At 41.8% G+C, this 19836-nt stretch overlaps 5 protein-coding genes across 6 annotated transcripts; 2 read left to right on the top strand and 3 right to left on the bottom strand.

Moving 5' to 3' along the window:
- The first annotated feature begins 2068 nt into the window (after positions 1 to 2068).
- On the top strand, positions 2069 to 4229 carry LOC129718740 (zinc finger protein 624-like). 2 transcript variants are annotated; one of them, XM_055669779.1, is made up of 3 exons: positions 2069 to 2313; positions 2383 to 3900; positions 3968 to 4229. In XM_055669779.1, the coding sequence occupies exons 1-3, from the start codon at positions 2072 to 2074 to the stop codon at positions 4113 to 4115; spliced, it is 1908 nt and encodes a 635-aa protein (XP_055525754.1). In that variant the 5' UTR covers positions 2069 to 2071; the 3' UTR covers positions 4116 to 4229. The 2 variants fall into 2 exon arrangements, with proteins under 2 accessions (XP_055525754.1, XP_055525755.1); XM_055669780.1 differs by having other exon boundaries at positions 2177 to 2313; positions 2370 to 3900.
- A 368-nt stretch (positions 4230 to 4597) lies between these two features.
- On the bottom strand, positions 4598 to 5879 carry LOC129718743 (electron transfer flavoprotein subunit beta). The gene is made up of 2 exons (XM_055669783.1): positions 5625 to 5879; positions 4598 to 5474 (listed from the first exon to the last, which is right to left on the bottom strand). The coding sequence occupies exons 1-2, from the start codon at positions 5673 to 5675 to the stop codon at positions 4761 to 4763; spliced, it is 765 nt and encodes a 254-aa protein (XP_055525758.1). The 5' UTR covers positions 5676 to 5879; the 3' UTR covers positions 4598 to 4760.
- Positions 5880 to 6923: 1044 nt separating this feature from the next.
- Positions 6924 to 9145, bottom strand: LOC129718738 (uncharacterized). Its single transcript, XM_055669777.1, has 2 exons — positions 7996 to 9145; positions 6924 to 7938 (listed from the first exon to the last, which is right to left on the bottom strand). The coding sequence occupies exons 1-2, from the start codon at positions 8988 to 8990 to the stop codon at positions 7008 to 7010; spliced, it is 1926 nt and encodes a 641-aa protein (XP_055525752.1). The 5' UTR covers positions 8991 to 9145; the 3' UTR covers positions 6924 to 7007.
- A 4401-nt stretch (positions 9146 to 13546) lies between these two features.
- Positions 13547 to 14771, top strand: LOC129721961 (3'(2'),5'-bisphosphate nucleotidase 1). The gene is made up of 2 exons (XM_055675103.1): positions 13547 to 13965; positions 14022 to 14771. Exons 1-2 carry the CDS (start codon positions 13723 to 13725, stop codon positions 14709 to 14711), a joined length of 933 nt encoding a protein of 310 aa, XP_055531078.1. The 5' UTR covers positions 13547 to 13722; the 3' UTR covers positions 14712 to 14771.
- Positions 14753 to 17051, bottom strand: LOC129721953 (uncharacterized). Its single transcript, XM_055675090.1, has 4 exons — positions 16695 to 17051; positions 16426 to 16636; positions 15876 to 16209; positions 14753 to 15813 (listed from the first exon to the last, which is right to left on the bottom strand). The coding sequence occupies exons 1-4, from the start codon at positions 16827 to 16829 to the stop codon at positions 14838 to 14840; spliced, it is 1656 nt and encodes a 551-aa protein (XP_055531065.1). The 5' UTR covers positions 16830 to 17051; the 3' UTR covers positions 14753 to 14837.
- Positions 17052 to 19836: the final 2785 nt, after the last annotated feature.

Here is a 19836-nt window from a genome sequence, read left to right as displayed (position 1 = left end):
ACGGAACGTGGACGCTGACTGAACTTCCTAAGGGTAGGAAGGTGATACGTTGCAAGTGGATATATAAAACAAAGTTGGACAGCAACGGAAACCTCGAGCGGTACAAGGCACGCCTTGTCATCAAAGGATTTTCGCAGCGAAAGGGGGTAGATTATGACGAAACATACTCCCCGGTGGTTCGTCACAGTTCGCTGCGATATTTATTCGCATTGGCAGCGAAGTACGATTTGGACATACAACAAATGGATGCTGTGACCGCTTTCCTCCAGGGTGAATTGACGGAGGAAATATTCATGGAGCAACCCCCGTTATTCGAAGACCGTCAATTTCCTTCACTGGTGTGCCGACTAAACAAGGCACTATACGGTTTAAAGCAGTCAAGCCGCGTCTGGAACAAAAAGCTAGACCAGCTACTGAAGGACTTCGGGCTGACTCAGGTGAAGTATGACCCCTGCGTATACTATCGCATCCAAGCCCGCAGCATGATCTTCGTGGCTGTTTATGTCGACGATGTTATGATATATTCAAACGATAGTGGTTGGACGGCGCAAACAAAGGCGTTCCTCGATGGACATTTCCACATGAAGGATTTGGGCTCCGCGAAAAACTGTCTGGGGATCAGAATCACTCGCACCAAAGATGCCATATCCTTGGATCAAGAAGCCTACATCGAAGCGATGCTGGTAAAATTAAACATGGAAAATTCTAAGCCAGCAAAGGTACCAATGACTGACAGACTTAACAAGGACATGTCACCGAAAGACGAGCAGGAAGCAGGACAGATGGTCAATATTCCGTACCAGGAAGCCGTTGGAAGCCTGATGTATCTCGCTCAGTGCACTCGACCGGACATCTTGTATGCCGTCAATCATCTTAGCCGGTACAACTCTAACCCAGGGCCGAAACATTGGAGTGCTGTAAAAACCTTGTTACGCTATCTACGTGGCACATCAAAGATGAAATTAACCTACCGCAAGGACGGTGACAACACCATTACTGGTTATAGTGACGCTGACTGGGCAGCCGACATGGATGACCGAAAGTCAACAAGCGGCTACATCTTTACCCTACAAGGAGCAGCAATCTCTTGGTGTTGCAAACGGCAACCAACGATCGCTTTGTCGACTTGCGAGGCAGAATATATGGCGCTTTCAGCTGCTGTGCAAGAAGCGTCGTGGTGGAAAGGACTGACAGCGCAATTTGAAAAGTGCGGTCCTATCACCATCAAATGCGACAACCAGAGCACGATCGCAGTGGCAAAGAACGGTGGTTACAATCCTCGGACCAAGCACATCGACATTCGTCATCATTACATACGAGATGCCTTGGAAAAAGGAGTCGTCGCAATCAACTATGTTAATTCTGAAAATCAACTAGCCGATGGTCTCACGAAACCGCTGCAACGCGTAAAATTGGAAAAAAATCGTGAAGCCTTAGGAGTCCTAGCTTAAGGAGGATTGTTAGGATTACGTAGAGTAAGCCATGACTATTTGTGATGATTAAAACTTTTTTATTCTTGTTACACACGTCAACCGAACTAGACGTTCTTTATCAAGAAACAATAATTTCGCTTTTAACAAATATTGAATTTTTCAATAGTTAAAAAAGAGATACAATATTTTTTCAAAGAAAGGTAGGTAAAAGCTCACTTTATAGAGTTCTCCATTTGATTCTGTAAGAATTTTTTGTTAACCCTTTTCATTTTGTTAGATTCGCCCTTATCACAAAGTATTCCAGATATAAGCGCCAAAGCCGTTTTATAGACCATTTTACGAACTGACAAATCCTGCTGATATTGGTGTTGCTTTCACGTGCGTTATGTCAGCGGTTTCGAGCTTTCTGTCAAAATTTCATTCATGAATTGAGTTCAGAAACGTCTCGAAGAATGGTCTGTTCAAAAATAAAAAATAAAAATGCAACCCTGAATGCGAGCAATTTTTCTTAACGGAGTTTGTAAACAATCCCCATGTTTTTATTTGCTGCCCACCAATTCACAACAGAAAACCGATTTTTCATCAGAAACTAAAGGTTGAAAGTTTGATTGGAGTGTTTCTGTAAAAAAATAAAAATTATGCCGTGCGTTGTTTCGACCTGTGGTACAACGGAAGGAAGCTTCAAACTTTTTCCCCGCCATGGATCACTTTCGAGACGATGGCATCAAGCAATTCAGGTTGGTTCTGGGTTGGAATTGGAAATCAGCGATGAACAGGAACTGTTCAAGTATGAAATTTGTGAGCGGCACTTCGTCACCGGTTTGGAACAGTCGAAGCCGGACGAATTTTACTACCAAGAACCAACTCTATTTACCCATTGGTGAGTGAACTGTTCGCGGTCGATGTGGCTTTACCTATGTTGTAATACAATATTAGGTTAATTTTTCAGTGATAAAGGTTGTGTGGAAGTAGGAAGCTGCCGGCTGTGTTTGAACTTTCATTTTACGGAAGAGATGGCTTCGATAGCCGATATCCTGGGGGAAAATTCCATCGCTGCTAGCGTTGCTGAAGCACTGAACATAACCCTTCGAGACGAGGACTTTCTGCCTCTAATCTGTATGCAATGCCTGGCACGCGTTGAGATTCTGCTGGCAATACGTACGATGTTTCTCAAAGCCGAGAGAGAGTTTACAGCTTTGATCGAAATTGCCCAGACGAGCGCTTTAGAAATTCATAATAATTTCACCTTGGAGCATCCCCCCGTCGATGCTTTTATAGAAGAAGAACTCACAATGTTGGATTCCAAAAGCGATACAGAACAAAATTTGAAGTCACAGGCACATGAATTGGCAATGACCTTTCTAGGGAGTCCACTTAAAAAGGAGAAAGATCAGGGTAAAAAGTGCTACATTTGTATGACGGTATTTCCTAATACCAGCGTTCTACTGTCGCATTTAACGAAGCTCCACGCCACCAGAAATGGATACCGCTGCAATGAATGTATGTTGGATTTTTCTCATGTGATTGCATTGAACCGGCATCTCAGCTGGCACCAGTGGTCAGAACGAGCGAACAAGTGCAGCATTTGTGCGGCTAAATTTTCCTCAGTCTTACACGTAAAAGTTCACGAATACAAAGCCCACGGGATCGCAAACAGTCGCAAAGTTAACAAATCTTGGCCGACCGTGAACCCGTGTAATGTTTGTAGTAAGGTTTTTAAATGTCCTAGCAAACTGAATCAACATATCAAAGTGAAGCACGAGCATTACAAAGCACCTACTTGTGATATTTGCGACAGAACATTTACTGCCACGTCTAGCCTAGAGCGGCACATGCTAGTGCATACCAACGAAAAACCGTACAACTGTGACAAGTGCGACGCTTGCTTTCGGCGAGTTCTCGAGCTGCGCAATCACATCACCATGGTTCACGAGGGCATTAACCCGCATGTCTGCCAGGAATGTCGTGCATCGTTCAAAAATTACCACGCACTCTACATCCACAGGCAGACGGTGCATCGCAACAAACCTGCACCGGTGGTACAATTTAAACCATACCACCTAACTTGCAAACTCTGCAAACGACAACATAATAAATCAAACGAATTGATTGACCACATTCGGGAGGACCATACCGAGGAGGTTTACCCGTACGTGCAGTGTCCCGATTGCCCGCGAACCTTCCTTAGTCAGCAGCATCTCAGTCACCACAAAGAAGTCCACACCGATAAGTATGCCTGCAGTTACTGTGGCCTCCGCAATCCAACGATCCAGCGTTTGCAGAATCACGTGGAAAACAAGCACAGTGAGGTGCGCAAGTATGACTGCCGTGTGTGTATAAATAAATCGTACAAAACTAAGGCCGCCCTGCGGAAGCACGTCCTCATGCATACGCACGGCAAGCAGTTTCAGTGCGACATATGCCAGAAGACGTTTATGCGCAAGGATCAGATGGTTATCCATCGACGGTAAGTTTTTTTTTTTTGTTCAAACGAGCGGGAGAAATTCATGCGTTGTTTTCGTCGTTATTTTCAGAATCCATACCGGCGAGAAGCCCTTCCAATGTGAAACCTGCCTGAAACGATTCAGCGACGATGCGACCTTTAGTAAGCACAAAAAACGGTGCTGGCCCCTACCGGTTAGTATCGACGAAGATTTGAACAGTCTGTTTCTGGAGTACTAGAAGCAGTGTAGGTAAATTTATGAGGTTCATTATTCCGAAATTATTTTCTTGGCATTCGTACTCAGTAGTGATGTTTGTTGAATCGATGAACATTAGAATATGTGCTGCAATCAATTTGAGTATGTTTTACAGATGTGTATGTAAAGGCCCTAAAATGGTTAATCGATGCATTGACATTGATTTTTTTCACGCATAAATTCATCATCATCAAAACGCTTTCAAAAATCTAACGTGCGTCTGAAACGCCGGTAATTTTGCCTCAACCATCCATCTCTGCGTTACATAATTTTACCACTGAGGGGAGACATTATTTTGTTTCCGGCAGTCATTGCGCAAATTTGCGCTATAAAAAGCAAACTTCTGAATACTAAATTCCAAAGTTCGTTCTCATTTGTTGTAACCGTGAGCCGGAAAGCGAGCGATCAAAGTACATTGTTGTTCGGATGAAAGAACTGCACAGTAAGCAACATAAAAGAAAGCACTTGATCTTTTCGTTTTCTTTATTGATGATTGTATTTCGCTATCTAACACAGACATGATCTAAAGTAAAAACTTTCAGCTTGATGGTTTTATAAACACACATAGAAAGCGAACAACAAAAAATGCACTCACGATCACGGCCGAACCGGGTGTAACCGCACTCGATTACTTAATGTGACCGCCGTCACGCAGTTTGCCCAGCAGAGTGTCCACATCGGGCAGAATTGATCCAGCCTGGCGCACCGGTGGATCCTCCACCGATATGACTTCGATACGCGGTGTTGTGTCTACACCGAGATCCTTCGGGGCTAACTTTTTGATCGGTTTTTTCTTGGCCTTCATAATGTTGGGCAAAGTGGCATAGCGGGGGGTGTTGAGACGTAAATCGGCGCTGATCACAGCCGGAACCTTAGTCTTAATCGTTTCCAAACCGCCATCAACCTCTCTTACCACCGTAAGACCATCACTCGTCTTCTCCACTTTGGAGGCGAATGTGGCCTGCGGCCAGTCAAGTATTGCAGCCGTCATTTGAGCTGTCTGGTTACAGTCGTCATCGATGGCCTGTTTGCCAAGAATTACGAGATCGGCCTTCTCTTCCTGAGCCAGTTTGGCTAGAATTTTCGATACATGTATCGGCTGAAGCAGTTCATAATCCTTGCCGGCAACCTCGATGTGGATACCTCGGTCAGCACCCATTGCCAGCGCTGTACGCAGCACTTCTTGGGCCTGTGCGGGTCCAACAGAAACGGCCACAACTTCCGCTGCGATTTTTTTCTCCTTCATTTTGACCGCTTCCTCAACAGCGATTTCATCGAAAGGGTTCATCGAGTGCTTTACACCCTCGGTCACGACACCGGTCTTATCCGGCTTGACTCGAATCTGGAAGAGCGAGCAAAAGTTGATCGGAAAATCATTATACATTCAACACCCTCTTGTGTAACAGCTTGGGGTTAGATTTAGTTGGCTCCCTCGCTTATCAGTCTATTATCTCTTGACTTTGCAAGCACTGTTCGCTTTTTTTGTTCTTACCTTGACAGCATAGTCGATTACTCGCTTAACTCCGACCAGAACTCGAGACATGGTTGAATAATTACTGGATAGTTTTGTACAAAGTGAATCCTGCTGATCCCAATCACGACCAAGTTGCAAAAAATAATGGATAGGATGAAAACCTGTTCACGGTCAAATTGATTAATTTATTCAGTTGGACAAATAGTTGTGCTGACTGTCGAAGACAAACTGGCCCGTCTACGAACGCGGTGCGATGTGATGTGCGGAGCACACATACGAGCAGGGGTGCCACATATACAGATTCATTCTGTGTAATATGAGTTGTTTAACATATCTGTATACACGGTATACACAGATTACATATTTTTGCAAAAAGATACCGGCTTATAAAAGGTTTTCGCAAAATCTGATAGATTTCTGTCCTATACACATATTTGTTGAAATTCTAAATACAGAATAAAATGTGGCATCCCTGCCCTGCGTTCGGGATTCAGCCGCTGTCATCATGAATCATGACTCTAATATCTGTACACGCATAAATTGGGGTTACTCTATGACAATTGGGTTGTTTAGCTATATCAGCTTTTTATATCATCTGAAAGATCTGCATTTTCTAAGTAAAACGTGATTTAAAAAAAAATCTATCGCTGTCTTTCGCTTCTTAAATCACGTTTTGAAACTGCTCGAATCGCTACAATGACAGTTCGCCCATATACAAACTGTCATTATAGCGATTTAGAGCGAATTTTTATTCTTCATTTAAAAACCGAAGGATATTAATATAAAGTTTTAATAAATCACGTTTTGCTTAGAAAATTACACTCTTTCAGATGATGTATAACAATCGGAAATCCGTGAATAGCTAAACAACCCAATTTCGCGTGATATCAAACTAATGAATTTTCACATTCAGCTTTTTTTCCACTGCCTAAACTTCCTTCGTATTTCAATTGAACCCAGTAAAAGATCCTAATGATACTTATAGGTTCGCCCAGCGCTCTGTTGAACCAGGTTCAAATCACGCAATATTGAGCGAAGATTTTAGTAACGCTAACAGTTCCGCTAACCAGTTCGGAAATGTACGGAATATTGCGAGTGAATGAAAATTTCCATTCTTGGTCACAAGTCAAACTAGCCAGCGTAGTCAAATCGTGTTTAATGTCCTTTTGTTCTGGATTTATCCCTCTCGCGGTGGATGTTCGTTAAGAGTCGATATATACATATATTTGCAGCTGATTTTTGTTCTATATACATAAGAAAAAAAAACTGTCTTTATTACTGAACCACGACATACAAAGGAAACGTTATGCTTCGAAGTTTGTTTCATTCGAATAATAATTTAAAAAATTTATTATGGTCATTTCGTTAACGTAAAAACTCTAACCTAAACATGCGACTCGGTCACGGGGTGTAATTTGACCTTGACTTCATGTAATCGATTTCGACTTGTTGAAAAAGGTCGTGATTTAGTTTCACGAAAACCATATCGCTGAGCGTCATTTTACTCAGCTTTAGCCGACGGTTCGAAAGCACAAAACCAAGCGCGCTGAACGCACGTTCCGCAGTGTTCTGCGTGCAGGGGACACTGAGGACAATTTGGGCCAATTTATACAATTCGGGCTCACTGTTTCTCCGCTGTTCCCAGTGCACAAGCACATTGCTTTCAGCTGAAATCCTTGGCTGGAGGGCAAGCTCCTTCAGTTTCTTTTCAACTGCGCTACGCCCCAAGTCTTTGAGTGAATGTTTTTTCCGCAGCATTGCCTCCACGAGTCTGAAATTCGTTGAGCATGAATTAGATGAACCATTTTCCGCGTGAGCGGAAACTTCTATCGATTCCGTGTGACGGATTTTTTCCCATAACTTAAGTATCTGATCAATAGCGATACACTTGTGCTCCTCGGAGAGCAACTCGGAGCCACCGTAATTAATTCGAGGATCAAAGTAAAGAGCAGCTAGGAAAAATCGGCTTTCAAATAAATGCTCTTGTTTACTATTCAAGGCAGCGATCAATGCTTTCGCGATATAGTTATTTGCCAACTCTTCGATTCTGAGCAAGCATTCAAGCCAAAGCAGATAAAAATCTCCCATTGTCATTATTTCCTCCTGAAGGGTATGTGTTACTGAATGAAATGGATCAAATGCTTCGACAAATTTTTCAATGAATGTCCAATGCTCCGCAGTTAACATGGGTTCATCATTTTCATCCATCAACTCGTTGATGAACAGCTTTTGGTCAATCAGCTGTGACAGCATGGAAAATACGGAATTCCATCTGATTTCGGGTTCAAGCTTTGGGATGGACAGGTGGTTACGTACGAACAACTTTCGAAGTCTAAAAAGTAAAAAAAAACAATAGTTTTTTAACATGCTAAGCAAACGAAATACTCACTCCTCTGTACGCAGGTAATTAACCACAATTCGAATCTCGTCTAATTGTTTCTTTAGTTTCAGGGACCTAATGGCATCATGTGCGCAACAATGGAACGCATTCGCAGCACATATTACGCCTTCATCAATAGCATGCGTAATCACACTGAGAGCATCTTCTTCTTTAGTATTCCCTTCGAGATAATCGCCGGCTTCTAGTTGGTCTGTTTCGCCACTAAAACCAACGTCCTCGTCATCAAAACTGATACCATTATCAACAGACAGCAAAGCATCACGTTTAGCATTGTACACAAGTTGCGTAGCAATCGGATAGTTTATTCCGTTATCCGTAGTAATTGCATATATTTGGCTTGCATCAACACCAAAATCACCTAGCGTTTCGATGACTTTAGCTTTCATCTCCTCAGCTGGGGTTGCAAAATCAAGATCATAGGCAGCCAACGTTCTCATCTCGAATTTCCCTGCGCGTAGAAGCTGTGAAAAGACGGTCACAACGCTTTGTCCTGCTCTTGTTACAGTGTCCAGTTTGACACATATGATCTGACCTTTAAGCTCATCTATGATTTTCTCTCGAAAGGCTTCCACTGTTAACGAAATACTATGGAGAACAGTCTGACGTTGTATTCTGAAGCCGAGCAAATCTGCTATACCTGGCCGTTCCAACACACCAAACGGAAGCCCCCCTACGGTGACCATCTTGACGCAGCACTCGGCCAGAAAGTTTTGATCGAAAGTAACTGGCGCAAAAGAAGCTATCTTCATCTCTTCGATGTTGCTACCACTTGCTACCAGTATTTCCGCATATTCACGCTGGTGCAGGTTTTGCATGTGCCGTTTTAAATTGCTAAATTTGTCGACTTTTAGTTGATTACCACAAATCCGGCACTTCGAAGGTCCTCCTTGCTCCCGCTTGAAAACTTTCTTGATTGCTGCCAGTGCCTCCTTCGACAGTGAGTCCCTCGAGTGAAGCCGTTCGGATGCGGGTGTACTGGACATACTTGAACTGTTTAATTATTGTTGTTTTTTAAAAACAACTATTTCTAGTGTAATCTAGCAATAGCGAATAACTTTAGGTGCCTTCAGCCGTCCGATGGGCAACACAAATAAAAGAAACTTTAGGAGCGTTTGTTTACAACAAGTTGACAGCGATCCTTTTTTCTTGCAGTGTAAACAGAGTTGCCAGATATTTTTGAAGAATAATTGCAATTCAACCATAACAGTATTTCCGGACTACTTCGTGATTAGGGCGAATCTTACAATGACTACGAAACTCAAAAAAGACTAACAAAGTTTTCAATCAAAAATTCAAATCCTAGATAACGGTGGAACAATTCATTTGTCATCCAAATACTCTAATGAAAGCGAAATTGTTCTAGCTTTGTACATGGTGAACCTAAAACTTGAATTTCAGTCGCTTTACATTCTATATTCGAGAATTTATAGTTTCGCCTTTTACTATGCAACCTTTTCGATCTGCTCGAAAGTATCGCCCTTTACTTTGCGCCTTATTTAGATCTGCTCGAAAGTATCGCCCTTTACTATGCGCCTTATTTTGAGTTACTCGACAGTATCGCCCTTTACTATGCGCCTTATTTTCATTCGCTCGACAGTATCGCCCTTCACTATACGCCGTGTTGACGTTATTGTATTGGAATACGCCCTTTGCTTTTAATGTTTATTTTGTTGACAGCTTTGATTTCGCCCATTCATCAAGACGAAGTCAAGGTTCGCCTTTTTCTAACGTAAACAACAAAAAGGGCGTATTCCTCATTTTATCTCGTTTTGAGATAAAGTAGATTTCGCCCTTAACAAACATCGTACTATTCAATAGTTAGAAAAGAGATACATTATTTTTTCGAAGTTTTAAGGTAGATAGTAGCTCACTTCATACGTTTTCGGTAAAATCTCTATTTGTTTACAGTTTGTTAGATTCGCCCTTATCACGAAGTACTCCGGATTTGTTATCTGAAAAAGTTACGTATTCTGGGGTGACATTGCTCATTTCGCTTCGAGTAACTCAAATCGAGAGAAATCAAACTCGTTTCGAGATGGAGCTGGTATTGCGTAGTATTCGTAGTTTATTTCGAGCAAACATTGACTCGAAAATAAATGTCAGATTTGTCTAGGGCCAAACAACTTTATTTTTATGAAAAATCACAGGAGGGTTGTGTGCAAAGCCACGACCGCAAAGTTGAAGTAGAATACTTTTGCAAGAGAGTTAACCCGGCTGCTTGCGTGTCAGTCATTTTTCCTAGTAAATAAATGTTGACCGCTCATTGGCAGTATTGAAAATTCTGTGCAAATGAAGTTGAAGTACTACTCAATTTCAGTTTGCACATATAAATACGACCTCACGGAACAGGAAAGTACAAACTCTTTGCGGCGCAAACAAGTTTCAACAGTCAGAGTATATGTACATGTGAATCCAAATTAAGATAATTTACTTTTGGTTAAAGCTCAGAACGAGAAAATTTTAAATCTTCAATTCATTTGTTTGGTTGTCCTAAAAAGAACAGTTTGTTGTTGAAAAACAAATCGGATATGACGCTGATTGCATCCTTGTGTTACGCCGATAGCGGGAGTTATGGTGAACTTACGTATGACGAAGGCACCGTATTACCTTTTTTATTAAATGTGAGAAAGAGGAATATTGTAAAATTTTGTAAACATTTAATTCAAACAATATTACCAAATCGTAGTCAGGCACACTGATAACATTGTTAAAGGCTGTTTTCACACTGAAAATCAGACAGCCAGCAGAAGTTTTGATTGCCAACATCCAGTATGCTTGTGTAGTTGCCAAAATAAGGCAGAGCTTCACCGGAGGAAGGCCGAAACCCTCAACCGGCAAGGATGCTCCGATAGCAGGAAAATAGTGGTTTCGCTTTCAGGAATGGCATCGTAATTCTATTCTATTCTATTCATAATAATGCAATCGCATCTCTGTAATATTATCGACAGTAATATTCTTCTAAACAAAATGATCCAACTTTTCCATTAGAGGAAGTGCCGGCTGATGTACGGCAAAAATCTCGCCCGATTGCTCGCGTTGGCGTTCAGCCTGGCAGAGGCCTGAGACGTGGTGACCAACCACAGGGCAAGTGATTTGATTAATTTGAAGGCAGCCACAGACGCAACTCGCTGCTATCCTCTGTTACTGCTGAGTGCTGATATCTGCTGCTACTGCTGTCAACGTTGTGGACGGTCCATCCAGCTCACCATCCGACTGATGAATGAAGCTAGTTTTCCCAGAAACACTCTTTAATAGCCGAAGGGTGCTACAAAATAGGCCACGCCTTTCTTTTCAGTCGTACCAGTTTCTAATGTTCTTTAGACGAATTATTCCACAATTCGCATTTGATTTTTGTATCCAGCGAATAAACACCGATGGTGCTCTCACACACGCCACGATTTAACCCCTAACCGTATTGCGGCTAGTAACATCAGGCGATTTCATTTGCTCGCTGTTGCGTGTTAAATCATGTTGCAACTTGGCAGCTGGGAGATGACGAAATTCTGCTCATGCTGATTGATTGAATCAACTTCATATTAGCTCTGCATAGTCGAACTAACTGCTTTTGTGAATGCGTTCTAACAGGGCAGTTTGTTATTCAAAGTCGGTTATGCTGATCGCAGCCTTTGCGCTGCCTTTAAAGTGGGGGATTTGCTAAATAAAGTAAAAATTAGACAACTACAACAGAATTTGATTGCATCCCGCACAGAATGTCTGCTTGTGTCGATGCCAGAAAATTATTAACCTTCAATTATTTGTTAATTTGCCTTGAAAAGGGCATTTTGCGGTTCAAAATCGGTTGCTGATCGCAACCTTTGAACTGCCCTAACATTCGGGGAATTAAGATACACGGACAACATGCACTGTGGAAGCTATTTCACATTCAGTAAATTAGACGGGCGCGACAGATTTTTATTGCTAGGATCCAACACAGAACGCTTGCTTGCGTTGTCAAAAATTATTAACTTTCAATGACTTGTTTATTTGCATTGAAAAAGGCATTTTGATGTTCAAAATTTGATTTCCTAATGGCAATCTTCATGCTGCCCCAACACGGGGGGAATAATGGCAGTCTGGCGACACACGCTGAGAAGAACCGCGCTGCTCCTGAGACGTGGTGACTAACCACAGGGCTAGTGCTGCTGCTAAGGAAGGACGACTGCTGTTGTCGCTGTCTAGAACTGTTATGAGCGGCTCCGGCTGAAACAGGCTCTTATATAGGCCAAATAGCATGTTTTCAATTGCAAGGTATATGATTATGTCGACCGTGCTTCGGAAGCAATCATATAACGACCAATCAGAGGTCGAATTTTTCATTTTGACAAGGCTTGACTATTTTCAAAAGTATAATAGTGTGAATAATAAAATTACAATTATCTTCTTTTGGTAAGAATCTTAGAAGATTTTCCAATCTATTACTACAAGAACGAAGGAAATCCATCGAATACTAACCGATTTATTAGCATTTGAAATTGGACATATTTTTCCCTTTTTTCGGTTTTAGATTTTCATTTTACATCCCTATGTAGCCGAACTTCCTGAGACAAGTATTCTACTTCAAAATATTTCGGTAATATTATACGATATCGGTTGATAAATTTTGATATTTGTCGTTTATCCGACACATTGACATCACATCGACGCCTTATAATGGAACGATAACTTTGTAATATCTAATATTGGAAATATTCCGCCATATATCAATAGTGCCCATAGAGATTGGCATTTCTACGTTTATAATAAGATTAGTCCTTAAAACAAAATAATTAACCTGTGAATGTTTTTCTGCGAATCTTCTAGTGATGAAAATGGTTTCAGGAATATAGAAAGATGTAAACAATAAGGTATAGGTATTATAGGCTTATATTGAATGAAACAAGGTTAGCTATTTCCTGATGCAAAAGAATTTTTTTTCATGGTTTCGTCAACATTTCAAGATGAAGCGGAGAGCACTCAAACCTATTTTGAATACAATAATTCCCTCCAAACTGCACAAGTAAAATTTCTGCTCCGTTAAAGTTGGCCCCTACTTTGAATCTACTCGCCAGTGGAATCTATCAAATTAATGTTTCCTCGCTTCACAAATTTTTAATGAAATTATTTATGTTTTGTTGACTTGAATAGTTTTGTTGTTTGTTGACTAACTTAGGTACAAACGAACGTTTTCAACTCATCGACCATTTTTTATCACTTTCGAGTAAAAAAATGCTCGATCAAACCATTACGTAATGCTCGAAGCTCAACTGCAATAATACGCTATCTACTCGTTTCGAAATGAAACGCGCAATGCCACCCCAGTTTAGGTTAGCGGAAATTTGGACTCTGTTATAATATATATTCCAGTAACTCCTGCGAAATGATTTTTTGTATTAGTTTTTGAAAATTCGCATCTGGGGTTCCATTTTTTATCTTTATTTTTTGGAAAGAAGCAAAAATCGTTTAATTTTTTATGCATTTGAAAAAGTTGCTACCGACGCTAACTTCAATATTGCCCCACACCTTTTGTAACTCTTATTGTTGCCGGTTGACAGTTGAAAAGTGTGAAATATTTCCGACCTTCCCCGACGACAGGCGGATCGTTATCAGCGTTCGTGTTTGCGAAAAAGCTGACGGCTTTGTTTTGTTTTCGCATCAGCTAATCCTGCCGGATCAACTCGGATTACCCGCCGTAGCCATCATTCCACTGTTTGGAAACATTGTAAGTTCCAGACAGCAATGGCCAGTGTCAGTGCCCCGCTGGTGATGCGGATAGTGGCCAGCTCGATTCAGATTGCCGGTCGTGCGGGGCGAATCATCCGCGACGTAATGGCCAAGGGTGATTTGGGCATTGTCGAGAAGGGCAAGGATGACTTGCAAACTGAGGCGGATCGATCGGCTCAACGGTGCATTATCGCTTCGCTGACAAAGCTATTTCCCAATGTGACCATAATAGGGGAGGAGGGTTCCAGTGATCTCAAGGTATGAGCATTGGGTTAAACGATTTTCAATCACACTCAGATTGCTGTATGTCGTAGGTTCCGGATGATTGGATTGTTTCTGATTTTAACGCGGAATTTTTGGAGCGCAATGTTTGTCCCGATGGGTTGAAGCAAGTGAAGGAGTCCGATTTGGTTATTTGGGTTGATCCACTCGATGGGACCGGTGAATACACTCAAGGCTTCCTGGAACGGGTCACGGTGCTAATAGGTATATCAGTGAACGACAGAGCCGTTGGAGGAATAATTCATCAACCGTACTTTAAAACGGATTGCAATGAGTTTGGACGTACTATATGGGGTGTTAAGGGTATTGGAACCGGTGGTTTTGTTCCTAAAACTGTCCCATCCGACCGTTTAATAGTGACTACCACTCGATCACATTCCAATGCAGTTGTCCAGGCAGCTCTTGATGCCCTCGCCCCAGATGAGGTCCTGAAAGTGGGCGGAGCAGGGTACAAAGTCTTACAGCTCTTGGAAGGTAATGCTCACGCGTACGTGTTTGCGAGTGCCGGGTGTAAAAAGTGGGATACGTGCGCTCCTGAGGCAGTTCTGGAGGCACAGGGAGGAACGCTTACCGATATCCTCGGTCGGCACTATCGTTACGGTCGCGACGTAAGTTTCCCGAATGCTTGTGGTGTACTTGGCACAGCCAAAGGCATTTCACATGACGAGATACTCGCTAAATTGCCTGATAGCGTCAAACAGGCCATGAACAAAACCGACTAGACGATTTGAAAATGAGGCTAATAGTAAAATTGACCGGATGATTAAAAGTTAAAAAATTTATTGTCACCATTTAAAATAATTTGTTGCCCATTTCCGAAATTATTCCCACTGTCGTAGTATGTACATTTAAAGCTTCGATTTTGGCTTCTGAAGCATCGCTCTCAGATCTTTCCGCAAAATTTTCCCACTCAAATTCTTTGGAATTTCGGCAATGAATCGAACACCTCCGTGGAGTCGTTTGGCGGGTGAAGTCCGTTCAGCGACGTAGTTTTTGATTTCTGCTTCGTTCAATTCTGCACCCTCCTGCTTCACGACAAACGCCAACGGAAGCTCGCCAGCTTCTTCGTCCGGTAAACCAATTACCGCCGCATCTTTTATTTTAGGATTAGTCAACAGTATCGCCTCGATCTCGGCGGGTGGCACTTGGAAGGCTTTATATTTTATTAGTTCTTTTAACCGGTCTACGATGAAAAATTCTTTGTCCTCGTCAAAGTAACCAACATCGCCGGTGTGTAACCATCCTTCCGGGTCTATAGTATCACGAGTTGCTTGTTCGTTTCCAATATAACCTTTCATGATTTGGGTACCTTTGAAACACAGTTCGCCAAGTTGATTCGGGCCAAGAATCTCGCCCGTTTTCGGATCAATTACTTTTGCTAACGTCCCAACTTGTACCATTCCAACGCTACCTGATTTGTGAACTTCTCCACTTTGAACCAAAGTGGCGAGCGTAGTTTCACTCATTCCATACCCTTGGCGAACGTATCGTATGTTAAGGCGTTGCCTAACCAAGTCCTCCGTTTCCTTGCTAAGTGGAGCTGCGCCACACAGTAAAGTATCCACACTGGACAGATCGTAGCTATCGACCAATGGGTGCTTGGCCAAGAAAACAACTAACGGTGGAACCACGAAGACCATCGTACAGCGATAGTTCTCGATACAGCTGAGAAACAAACCCTCCTCGAACTTCGGAAGCGACACCAGCTTCTGCTTATTGCAAATCACATTAATCAAGGTCATGCAGCCGAACGCGTGGAACCACGGCAGAACCCCAAGTAAAATCATTCCACCAGGCGGCGTATCCATCAGCCGATCAGATTCTCTGCAATGAGCAAAAAATAAATATATTCCAAAGCGTATTACAGCGAATCAAAACAAACTAACTTTAGTAGGGCAATACTGGCAAGCAAATTGGCTTGTGTAAGTTGAACACCTTTCGGCAATCCGGTAGTCCCAGAGGAACACATGATAAGCGCCACATGATCGTCAACGTTCACCGGTGGAATGTAGAAAGTCAGTGGATTAACAAACGACACCGAACGTTGAAAATCGTCGAGTAGCGTGACATCAGGTCCGAAGGCATTTTCCTCGCCGAACAGAACAACACGTTGCACGATGTGTTTGTTTCTCTTGGCAGCGGCTACCACCCGATCGGCGGAGAAGGGCGACGCAAAGATTATCTTCGGTTTGGACAGGTTGAATGCATGTTCCATTTCACCTGTTTGAAAGTACAAACTTTTATCAGTTCAGGTACTATTCGAAGCTGTTGCTAAATTCAATGATGATAAAAAATAGAAAAAGCAAAGAAATGCCTACACGCGATAAGCGACCGCTACGAGATAAGCGTTTGATAGACTATTCAAATGATATTTCGCTGTTCCTGCTGATCACACTTGGGTTCGTGAGTCGACAAATATCAGCGATTAACACTTACGTTCGGTGTAGGTAAGATTGATTGGCGCCACCGTTGCTCCTACAAAGAATGCGGCAAACAGGACCGGTGGGAATTCTAGGCGATTTTCGCTGACTATTCCGACTACATCGCCAACTTGTACTCCTGCCACAGATCGTAAGCATTCTCCCAAACGGGCGGCCTGTTCCAGCAATTCCAGGTAGCGCAACTCAGTACCATAAACACCGTCAATCTGAAGCGAAATAAAGCGAATGAGATTGACCTCAACCCTACCTATGAATAGTTCTTACCACTGCAACGTCATTACCGTTCAGTCGCATTCGATTCCTAACAAATGCTCCTAGCGATCCGCATCCCTCAGCAATGTTCTGAGGTTCGGGTCCTCCGCTTATAATGTACTTATTGGTATCGTTCTCGAGTGCCATTTCGAAAAAAAGAATGCAAGCAAAAAATAAACGGAGAAAACAAACCGCTCAATAGGCTACGCGAATCGCTACTAAGAGGTGGATTATGGCACACTTCAGCACTTAGCCGAACTGGTAGGAACACAAGTGTAAGTACTTATCATCTACAATGCCGCCTAGCAGGCGAATCTCTATGATTTCTGTTATAGATTGTGCTCTGAACACGGGCACGCATACTAAAACAGCTGAAGTTGTTTATTTTTTAATTAGCGAAAGATTCTCTTATTTGCTGTTCATTTCATTCATCCCATTTAAATGAATCTGATGAACTCTATGAAGATGTCCCGAATACGAATTTGTACTAAAGCGATTAGAATATATCTTTCTGTCCAATTCGGAGTAAATCATGATTTGGACGTAACCAATGAAACATGTTATGTTCCTAGCTTAAAATTTTTAGGGGGGGGTTTAAATTTATTTTAAAATAAACATATTACTGTTCCGTTCAAAGCAAACAAGACAAGTTCTCAAGCTAGACAAGTGTCACATTTTATCGCGCATATGATTTTACCTCAACATAATTTTGTGAAAATAACTATAATCTCGCTCATGAATAGCATGCCATACTCTAAATACAGTTCTTACTGCATCCGGTCCTTTAAACATTATACTAAGGTCGCTTTTTACGCGGCTTTTTTTTACACAGATTCCAGAATTTAAGCGGGTTTCTACGTGGATTTCGGAATTTACGCGGGGGTGCTTATTACGGGAGTCACTTCACGGTGAAATATATTTTACTCTCACGCTCACTACACTTTTTCAGACCTAGATTCCACCTCAAGTGAGATGACAAAAATCACCTCCGTGGAGTGAGATTGACAGTGGGGCCTATTACGGATGTCACCTCACGGTGAGAACGAAGTGAAAAAATCTCGCGGTGGAAAAAGACGCGTGCAAATCAAATGGGAATCACTTTCACCGTGCCTATTATGGTTGTCATCTCACCGTGAAGTGACTTCCGTAATAAGCCCCAGTGAAGTGAAATTGAGAATAGGACAAGTGAAATGAGATTGTTTCCCCGCTCAAAAATGTCTAAGTCCCAGAAAGTCGTTTTTTCCCGATTTTTTAGAGAACACCAGATCTTGACGTGTTCTGCATTTCTAAGACATTCGGCATCAAAAAAAAAAAGTTTTTTTTCGGTATCGAAAATTTCCTGAACTAGTTTGCTTTTTTTCATCGGGCAAAAAAATTAAAAATTGACCGCTTTAAGGCACGGATCGAACTCTGATTCGCTTCGTTACTGAAGAATAAATCCAATATTTACCATGAGATCACAAATCAATCAACTTTAAGACTTTGGCGGCATCCATAAATTACGTAACTGTCATAGGGGGGAGGGAGAGGGGGGTGTTCTTGAGCGTTACAATTTGTTACATAGGGAAGGGGGGGGGGGGGTAAGATCAGCGTTACGTAACGAAAAATCTCTGAGGAGACTTTCCAAAAACTTGCATTTTTATTAGGCAAATTCTTCTACAGCGTTACGTGTTACGTGTTACGGGTGGGGGTCCAAATATTGGATTTTTTGCGTTACGTAATTTATGGATCATTTCACCGTTCAAAATGGTCGTGAAATAATTCCACGCGAAACGTCGCTTTTCCGTTCTCACTTGACTGATATGACACTCATAGGTGCTTATTACGGGAGTCACTTCACAGTGAAATCAGAGTGAAGTGAATAAAGTCCTATTACGGGACTCACGTAAGTGAGAAAAACGTCGCAAAGTGACAGCTTCCGTGAAATCTGGGTTATTATTAGTGTCACTCCACTTGAATGGTAAATCATTTCACGGAGATGGGAAACGTTCAAAAATCGATTGATTTGTGATCTGATGATAATATATATTGGATTTATTTTCCAGTAACTAGACGAATAATTTTTTTGTTTGAAAATAATCGACTCTCTGGGACTTATAAATTTTTGAGCTGCGGCCGATGGAACGTAAGGGAAAAATTGACCTTCGAATTTCGTTTAGCGGTAGGGCTTCTTCTTGTCGAAAAATGTCCTCATACAAAATTTCACCTCAATCGACTTTCCGGGACTTAAAAATTTTTGAGCTGGGAAACTCCCACATTTCACTTGTCCCATTCTCAACTTCACTTCACTGGCAATCTCACTTCACGGAGGTAATTTTTGTCACCTCACTTGAGGTGGAATCGGGGATAGGTCTCAAAAAGTAAAGTGACCGTGAGAGTGAAATATATTTCACCATGAAGTGACTTCCGTAATAACCCATAATAACCCAGATTCCACGGCAGATGTCACTTTGTGACGTTTTTTTCACTTACGTGAGTCCCGTAATAGGATTTTGTTCATTTCACCGGTTTCTTTGAGCGGATTTCGGAATTTACGTGTTTTTTTACGCGGCACGTATTCCCCGCGTAAAAAGCGATTTTAGTGTATTCTCTATTCGAGCTGTTTCTCGTCCTTTTCGGTTGCTCACCGGCGAGTGTCAATTTTTTCTAAAGGGGGGGATTTGTTAGTAGCTTGTTTGCTTTCGTAATTAGGACTTATAATTCGTAGGGATTTAAACCCTACGGGAAGGGGAAGGGGAAGTAAACTTACAACTAACTTAATTGCTAACTTATTGGCTATAAAGAGAGCTTATCGTAGCAATTGAGGATTGCAACGATTTTGTTGAAAATTGTTAATAATTTTATTTGACATAGCTTTTAATGGTTCAACACCAGTAAGTCTATGTAATTTTAGTGTACCAAACCAAGGAGGACGCTTCAAAATCATTTTCAGAATTCTATTCTGAATCCTTTGGAGCGTTTTCTTCCTTGTTGAACAGCAACTTGACCAGATCGGTACAGCATAAAGCATTACTGGTCTAAAAATTTGTTTGTAAATCAAAAGTTTGTTCTTTAAACAAAGTTTGGAATTCCTGTTAATGAGAGGATATAAACATCTCGTATATTTGATGCACTCGCCTTGTATACTCTCAATGTGCTCTTTGAAAATAAGTTG

Source organism: Wyeomyia smithii, chromosome 1, assembly GCF_029784165.1.
Source record: "Wyeomyia smithii strain HCP4-BCI-WySm-NY-G18 chromosome 1, ASM2978416v1, whole genome shotgun sequence".
In the NCBI taxonomy this organism is placed as follows: Eukaryota; Metazoa; Arthropoda; class Insecta; order Diptera; family Culicidae; genus Wyeomyia; species Wyeomyia smithii.
The sequence above is the reverse complement of the archived record's forward strand: the minus strand, read 5'-3'. Positions and strand labels throughout refer to the sequence as shown.

What these genes read in the sequence shown, in the direction of transcription:
- LOC129718738 (XM_055669777.1), bottom strand. Translation starts at nt 8,990, where the DNA reads ATGTCCAGTACACCCGCATCCGAACGGCTTCACTCGAGGGACTCACTG. An exon ending in AATTACCTGCGTACAGAGGA is followed by an intron (nt 7,939 to 7,995) that starts GTGAGTATTTCG and finishes TTTACTTTTTAG; the next exon opens with ACTTCGAAAGTTGTTCGTAC.
- LOC129721953 (XM_055675090.1), bottom strand. Translation starts at nt 16,829, where the DNA reads ATGGCACTCGAGAACGATACCAATAAGTACATTATAAGCGGAGGACCC. An exon ending in ACGGTAATGACGTTGCAGTG is followed by an intron (nt 16,637 to 16,694) that starts GTAAGAACTATT and finishes ATTTCGCTTCAG; the next exon opens with ATTGACGGTGTTTATGGTAC. An exon ending in GCCAGTATTGCCCTACTAAA is followed by an intron (nt 15,814 to 15,875) that starts GTTAGTTTGTTT and finishes TGCTCATTGCAG; the next exon opens with AGAATCTGATCGGCTGATGG.
- LOC129718740 (XM_055669779.1), top strand. Translation starts at nt 2,072, where the DNA reads ATGCCGTGCGTTGTTTCGACCTGTGGTACAACGGAAGGAAGCTTCAAA. An exon ending in CCAACTCTATTTACCCATTG is followed by an intron (nt 2,314 to 2,382) that starts GTGAGTGAACTG and finishes TTAATTTTTCAG; the next exon opens with TGATAAAGGTTGTGTGGAAG. An exon ending in CAGATGGTTATCCATCGACG is followed by an intron (nt 3,901 to 3,967) that starts GTAAGTTTTTTT and finishes CGTTATTTTCAG; the next exon opens with AATCCATACCGGCGAGAAGC.
- LOC129718743 (XM_055669783.1), bottom strand. Translation starts at nt 5,675, where the DNA reads ATGTCTCGAGTTCTGGTCGGAGTTAAGCGAGTAATCGACTATGCTGTC. An exon ending in TAATCGACTATGCTGTCAAG is followed by an intron (nt 5,475 to 5,624) that starts GTAAGAACAAAA and finishes TCGCTCTTCCAG; the next exon opens with ATTCGAGTCAAGCCGGATAA.
- LOC129721961 (XM_055675103.1), top strand. Translation starts at nt 13,723, where the DNA reads ATGGCCAGTGTCAGTGCCCCGCTGGTGATGCGGATAGTGGCCAGCTCG. An exon ending in AGGGTTCCAGTGATCTCAAG is followed by an intron (nt 13,966 to 14,021) that starts GTATGAGCATTG and finishes TGTATGTCGTAG; the next exon opens with GTTCCGGATGATTGGATTGT.